This window comes from Penaeus monodon, chromosome 6 (genome assembly GCF_015228065.2).
Source record: "Penaeus monodon isolate SGIC_2016 chromosome 6, NSTDA_Pmon_1, whole genome shotgun sequence".
In the NCBI taxonomy this organism is placed as follows: Eukaryota; Metazoa; Arthropoda; class Malacostraca; order Decapoda; family Penaeidae; genus Penaeus; species Penaeus monodon.
The window spans coordinates 15,466,894-15,474,393 of NC_051391.1; the positions used below are offsets into that span (position 1 = coordinate 15,466,894).

Here is a 7,500-nt window from a genome sequence, read left to right on the forward strand (position 1 = left end):
CCTCCCAGATCATTTTTTTTTTTTTTTTTTTTATTGTTTTTTCGAAATTTTTAACTCAAAAAATTTTGGGTTTTTACAGATAAACAACGCGGGAATACCAGGCTACACCACAAGGAGGTTGACTCCCGAGGGTCTAGAATTAGCAATGGCCACCAATCACTTTGGTCACTTCCTTCTGACAAATTTGCTCTTAGGTGGGTTTAAACGAGTCATTGTTTCTTGATGATAATCAGAGTAATATTCGTCTTTTCGTTTTTTTTTTTTTTTTTCATAGGGAATTCTATTCATTTTTTATTTCAGCAGACAGATATTTTTTAATATTTATATATTATAATATTATAATTTATAATATATTATATATATAAAATTATGTTATTTATTTATTTATTTATTTATTTATTTATATTATATTTATATATATTCATATTATATAAATGTAAGAAAAAACCCACAATACAAAAACTAGATTTATTGAAAGTGAGACTTTCAATAAATCTAGTTTTTGTATTGTGGTTTTTTTCTTCCTTGTATCAGCAGGGAAAGTTTTGTATTCTATATAATTATGTATGTATGTGTGTATATACATGAAAGTTATATGTTTATATTTTTTTGTATGTATTAATAAATAAAAATATATTATAATATATAATTTTTAATAAATATCTAAAAATTATTTTATTTATTATTATATTATAATATATATATTATAATATTAATAATTATTTATTATTTATATTTATTTTTCACACAAAAAAAAAAAAAAAAAAAAATGATATAAATATTTATTTTTATTATTTATTTTTTTCGTGAAATAATATTATAAATATATATAAAAATATAAATAATATATATATATAAGTGTGTGTGGTGTTGTTGGGGGGGGGTGTTGTTGGGTGTGTGTGTGTGTGGGGGAAATGGGGGTGTATGGTTGGGGGGGGGGGGTGTGTGTGGGGGGGGGGGGGGGGGTAAAAAAAAAAGGAAAAAAAAAAAAAAAAAAAAAAAAAGAAGGAACAAAACAAAAAAATAAAATATAATAAAAGAAAATTGTGGAATAAACAAAAAAAACAAAAAAAACAAAAAAAAACAAGAAAAAAAAAAAAAAAAAAAAAAAAAAAAAAAAAAAAAACAAAAAAAAAGAAAAAAAAACAAAAAAAGGGGGGAAAGGGAAGGGAGAGGAGAGGGGAGAGAGAGAGGGAGAGGGGAAAGAAAAGGAGGGAAGGGGGAGAGATAGAGAGGGGAGAAGAGAGAGGGAGAGAGAAATATAAGAAGGGAGAAGGGAGAGAGAGGGGGGGGAAAGAGATAAATAGAGAGAAAGAGAGAGAGAGGGGGGGAAATAGGGAAAAGAGAGGAGGGGGGAAGGAGAGAGAGAGGGGGAGGGGGGAAGAAGGGGAAAGAGGGGGGAGGGAGAGAGATTAGAGAGAGAGAGGGTGAGAGAGATTACAGAGAGAGAGAGAGAGGGTGAGAGAGATTAGAGAGAGAGAGAGAGATGGTGAGGAGAAATTAAGAAAAAGAGAAGAGAGGGAAAGAGGAGAGAGAAAAAAAAGGAGAGAGAAGAGTAGAGGGGAGAGAGGGAGAGAGAAAAAGAAGAGAGAAAAAAGAAAAGAGAGAAGAGAGAGAGAGAGGGTGAGAGAGATTAGAGGAGAGGGCGAGAGAGGGGTAGGGGGGGGGGGAGATATGGAGGTGGAATGAGGGAATGCATGAATTTAAAAATATGTATAAAACATACATATATACATTCATATATATTTTACATGGATAGGTATTTGAATTGGATATTTTTTCCCCATTCACCTTGTTTTAATGCATAAGCAAATATATTCTATACCAAACTTGGGTGGTAACTTGAAATGTATAAACGGATAAAGTAGCTTCTTTTGGACGTCCGTTGTTTAGTAAATTAAGCGGAATAGTATAACATGTTATTTTGTAAGATTTCAACTCCAAAGGAGGAAACCTTGTACTTGATAAAGTTTAAAGAGATAAAATTTGACAAAGCTTTTTAGGCATTCGTGGAGCAAGTCCATTCTAAGTACCAAAAATATCAGTAAATGAATTCGTTATGTTAATATACTTCAATATGTTTTTTTCTACTTATTCTCTTCAAAGTTTCTTGTTTAGTTTTATTTATAATAAAATATGACAGTGTATTATTTATATAATATATACCGTTTTTTATATATTTTATAAATTCATTTACTATCACTGAGAAAGAAGGCCGCTTTATTTTAGGGGTAACTACTATAAACAACATTTGCTAGAGATTCTTGAAGAACATGAGTGAGTTAAATCCCTGACGAAGTAATGTTTTCAATAAGTAATCATTAGAAAGCATGTTTACTACGTTAAAATATAAAAAGGGAGTAAACCAGAATTTTTTTTTTTTCTGACGACATAAAGGAGTTACACAAAGACATAAATATAATAGGGGTAACTATTATTAATGTTCAAAACATTTAGCCGGTTTTTTGTATTCATATTTATAGGTTCATATTTACTACATAGAGAATTAAAATCAATATACTATAAGCCAATGATATAAAATGACCGGTGTTTTATGTTTATATTTATATACACACGCACGCGCGCACACGCACTCACGCACGCACACACACACACACACACACACACACACACACACACACACACACACACACACACACACACACACACACACACACACACACACACACACACACACACACACACACACACACACACACGCACGCACGCGCGCGCGCGCACTATAACCATACCAGTTATTTATAGAGATAAAGACATTAAGTAATACTCACCCCTTACATTCCCCTCTCGCTAGACCTCCTGAAGGCGAGCGCCCCCAGCCGCGTGGTCAACGTCACCTCCAACTCCCACTGGATGTGTCACCACCTGGACACCAACGACCTCAACTACAAATGGAGACCTTTCCCGGGCTGGCTTCCGTCCTACGGCCAGAGCAAACTATCGAACATCCTCTTCACGCTAGAGCTTTGCCGAAGAGTTAGCGGGACAGGTACGCTATCCAGTATTAATTAAGATTATATCATGCAGCAGATAGAAAATCATTGTTGCTGTTCTTTTCGTTGATAACAAGAAAAAATAATTTAGAGGACGAATCTTACAAATGTGATTGCAACTTAATGAAGCATTAATTTGTAATAGCCTAAATATCTAGATATCACACACACACACACACACACACACTCGAGTGTGTGTGTGTGTGTGTGGTGTGGTGCTTGTGCGTGTTCACGTTTAACCTCCTTAAATATTGCAGGTGTTACAACAAACAGTGTTCACCCCGGTGTGGTTAACACGGAGATCTTCGGGAAGGAAGGTTGGAAGATTGTGAACTTGCCCGCTATCCTAGCTGCCTGGATCATGGCCAAGGTGATATTTCTGTTAGCGCTTTGTCTATTTCATGATTATATGATATAGATTTTGTGATGCCGTTGTTAGATCGGGGAAATTATAAGTACGATATTTCGCGGTCCCACAGCCTGCCGACCCCCTTTATTTGGGGTTGTGTCGGCGGGGGCAGCAGAGGTGGCGTGCACCCGGAGTGACCATCCGAGGCTTAATCTCAGGCGTGCTTTCCGGGTAGGCGCTTGGAACATCCGGTCCTTGCGGCAGGATGAGCGGTTACCTCTGCTATCGCGGGAATTGAAGCGACTGGGAGTTGAGGTGGCTGCCCTCTCAGAGGTGAGAAGACCTGGTAGCGGCACGATCAGTGTGGGTGGTTACACCTACTGCTGGTCGGGCCACAGCGATGGTCACCACCTCCAGGGTGTAGCCATAGCCATCTCCAGTCGACTTCAGCCCTCGGTAGTTGAGGTTACACCGGTTGATGAGCGTATTATGGCATTGAGACTGAAGCATGCTTTTGGCTTCATGTCTCTTATTGCTGTATACGCTCCTACCGATGTATATAAAATTGATGTGAAAGAGGCGTTCTACGCCAAACTCGCATCTGTGGCAGACGATTGCCCCCGGCGAGATATTCGCATTGTTCTGGGTGACTTCAATGCGGTATCCGGCTGTGACCGAGCTGGCTACGAGATGTCTGTCGGCCCCCATGGCTCGGGAGCTGATCCCAGCAATGAGAATAGCCTCCTTCTCCGGGACTTTGCTAGGTCCCAGAAAATGAGGATCTCTGGCTCCTGGTACCAGCGCTCCAACCCGCATCGCTGGACTTGGTACAGCGATACTGGTACAGTAGCCAAGGAGACCGACCACATTCTTGTTAGCACGCGATGGAGGATCCTCCAGAACTGCAGGGTTTACCGGAGTGCCGAGTTCTGTGGCACCGACCATAGGCTGGTTGTGGCTACCCTGCGGGTCCACTTCAAAACTCCCTGTCCCTCCAGTGGCCACCCTAAAGTGTTTCACCTGGACAGACTAAGGGAGGAGGAAAGTGCCTGTTGGTTCACCATAGCAGTCTCTGACAGATTCACAGAACCCAACAACCTGACGAACCCAGTTGGTCTGTGGGAGTTCTTCAAGCGCATAACACTCGAAGCAGCTCAGGAGTCCATTGGCATACGCCCGAGGGCAAGGAGGAATTCTATCTCCACTGAAGCGTGTCGCATGGCTCGGCTAAATGAGAATCGAGTCTTGTGTCGTTCCATGGTGTGTAGGGCTCGGACACTGCTGAGAAGGGACAAGGAACAGTTCATCAGGAATCTTGCTGAGGAGATCGAAGGCCATTTCTTGGTAAATGACCTTCACCCTGCCTACCAAGCCCTGAGAAAACTGAACTCTAATCCCTCCTCACAGATGACTGCAGTCCGATCAGCGGATGGATGGATCATCTCAGATCATGATGGGGTTCGTGAACGTTGGGCTGAGTATTTTGAACAGTTGTACCAGGTAGACCTTCCAACAGTTAGCTTGGATGCAAACGATGTCTCAGTGCCTGTGCCGGACCCACCCATCAGCGAGGAACCTCCTACCTTAACAGAGGTTAGGTTGGCGATTTTCAAGCTGAAGAGTGGGAAAGCTGTAGGCATATGTGATATCCCTGTTGAACTGCTAAAGGCTGGGGGTGAACCTTTGGCTCGGGGCCTGCATACAGTCCTGATTGCCATCTGGTAGTCTGGTACCATTCCCCCTGACCTGCTGAGGGGCGTAGTCATCCCTCTCTGGAAGGGGAAAGGGGATCGTTGGGATTGTAGCAACTACCGTGGCATTACACTGCTCAGCATACCAGGCAAGGTTCTCGCCCACATTCTTCTGAAACGGATCCGCAACCACCTACTGAGGCATCAGAGACCTTAGCAGTCTGGATTTACTCCTGGCTAGTCCACTATAGACCGTATACTAGTGCTTCGAGTAATTGTGGAACGCCGTCGTGAGTTTGGTCGTGGGTTGCTTGCAGCCTACATCGACCTCAAGAAGGCGTTTGACTCGGTGCATTGGGAATCGCTATGGGAGATCCTGAGGCTCAGGGGAATTCCGACACAGATTATTGGCCTGATAGCAAGCCTCTATACTGGTACTGAAAGTGCTGTAAAGTGTGGTGGGGGTATGTCAAACTTCTTCCCTGTTAATTCAGGGGTGAGGCAAGGCTGTGTCCTTACACCAACACTTTTCAACACTTGTATGGACTGGATAATGGGCAGAGCTACTAGCCAAAGTCAGTGTGGAGCAACACTAGGCAATATTAAGGTCTCAGACCTTGACTTTGCCGACGATGTTGCCATCCTATCTGAGTCCTTGGAGTCACTTGTGGCGGCTCTTGATGCATTTAGCAATGAGGCGAAGCCCCTAGGCCTAGAGGTCTCCTGGACCAAGACCGAGATTCAGGACTTTGGGGGCCTGTTAGGGGAACCCGTTCAGTCGATCCATGCTTGTGGCGAGGACGTTGAAGTTACAGAAAGTTTTACATACCTTGGTAGCGTTGTCCATAACTCTGGGTTGTCAGACCAGGAAGTCAGTAGACGGATTGGTCTGGCAACAGGAGCCATGAACTCGATCAACAAGAGCATTTGGAGATGTCGGTACCTATGCAGAAGGACCAAGCTGCGTGTCTTCAAGGCCTTGATACTGCCAGTTTTGCTCTATGGAAGCGAAACCTGGACGTTATCCAGTGTCTTGGAGTCTCGCCTGATGCCTTTTGTAACAAGTCCCTTCGTCAGATCAAGGGGTACAGTTGGCAGGACCACGTGTCCAACCGGGAGTTACACCATGAGACTGGCATGGGACCTGTTACTTCCATAATCCGGCTATATGGCCACCTAGCTCGCCTCCCTGTGGACGACCCTGCCCATCAGGTTGTCTCTTTGCGAGACAACCCTGGGTGGAGGAGACCTGTGGGACGACCTAGGAGATTACGGCTTGGGTAGCTCGACGAGACCTGTCGCGAGGAATTAGAGATGGACCGTGTGCCTGCCTGGAGACTCGCCTCGAGGGATCCTCGTGGCTGGAAGCGAAGGGTGGATACAGCCATGCGCCCCCGTCGGCGTTAGCTCCTTGATGATGATGATGATGATTTTTCGCAGGACGAGAAACTGGGAGCCCAACCAGTCATCTACTTGGCGGTGTCTGAGGAAGTGGACAATGTGTCTGGGAAGTACTTCGTTGACTGTAAGGTAGGTCAGTGGTTAGATTACTATGATATCTGAATTCCAGAAAGCTAGCTATTACACACATGATAACTAGAAATACAATCCAAAAATAAAGACTGAGTAACCTAAGGAGGAAAAATTGAGTTTTATATAATTCACATACACACATATTATATATATATATATATATATATATATATATATATATATATATATATATATATATATATGTGTGTGTGTGTGTGTGTGTGTGTGTGTGTGTGCGTGTGCGTGTGCGTGTGCGTGTGCGTGTGCGTGTGCGTGTGCGTGTGCGTGTGTGTGTGAATATGCAGTAGATGTAGATGTGCCGAGTATTTAGTATACTGATCTCAAATGTAAATTCCTCTCCTTCGCAGGAAGCCCCTTCCTCCACACTTGCACAGGATCCGATATTGGCGAGGCGCCTATGGGATGCCAGCGAGAATTTAGTTGACCTTCGATCTTAAGGAATTAGTCGACCCTCAACCTTGGGAAAGAGTTGATCTGCAATTATTAGAATACCTCTATAGTCATAAAAAATCGTCGTTAGTCATTCGAAACACGCTTCTTTGACATTTAGAAATTAAGATCGGAAAAGAATGAGCGCACAGACTTGGCCATATCGAGAAAATATGATATCCCTGTCTCTTTTCTCGTAGCGATGGCTGTCACTGACTTATAGAGACCTCACCACAACATGCTTACCTAAGAATTTTTACATTTGTTTAAAGATTAATAGAGTAGAGCATTCTTGTATTCTGAGAGCACAGACCTCGGAAAATAGGGCAAATATGCAATACTTTGGTCGCCGAGGAATCCCTCTTAGGCATAGTAAGAGCCTTCGATATTTTATGGGATCACCCCACCAAAGCTACTCCTTGGTTTGTATCCCATCTCCAGATAACTGCATAGGTTTTTCTGC

At 42.6% G+C, this 7,500-nt stretch overlaps 1 protein-coding gene across 1 annotated transcript in view; it reads left to right on the forward strand.

Annotated features, from left to right (window-relative positions):
* The window catches only part of LOC119574275 (retinol dehydrogenase 11-like), a gene marked incomplete in the record, with an annotated part of 17,530 nt that overhangs the window by 9,657 nt on the left and 373 nt on the right, over positions 1 to 7,500 (forward strand). Inside the window, 5 exon segments of the mRNA XM_037921459.1 lie at positions 80 to 194; positions 2,816 to 3,010; positions 3,272 to 3,384; positions 6,495 to 6,584; positions 6,956 to 7,500. The exon segment at positions 6,956 to 7,500 is cut by the window's right edge and continues 373 nt beyond it. Of these exon segments, the coding sequence (XP_037777387.1) occupies positions 80 to 194; positions 2,816 to 3,010; positions 3,272 to 3,384; positions 6,495 to 6,584; positions 6,956 to 7,045 (603 nt within the window).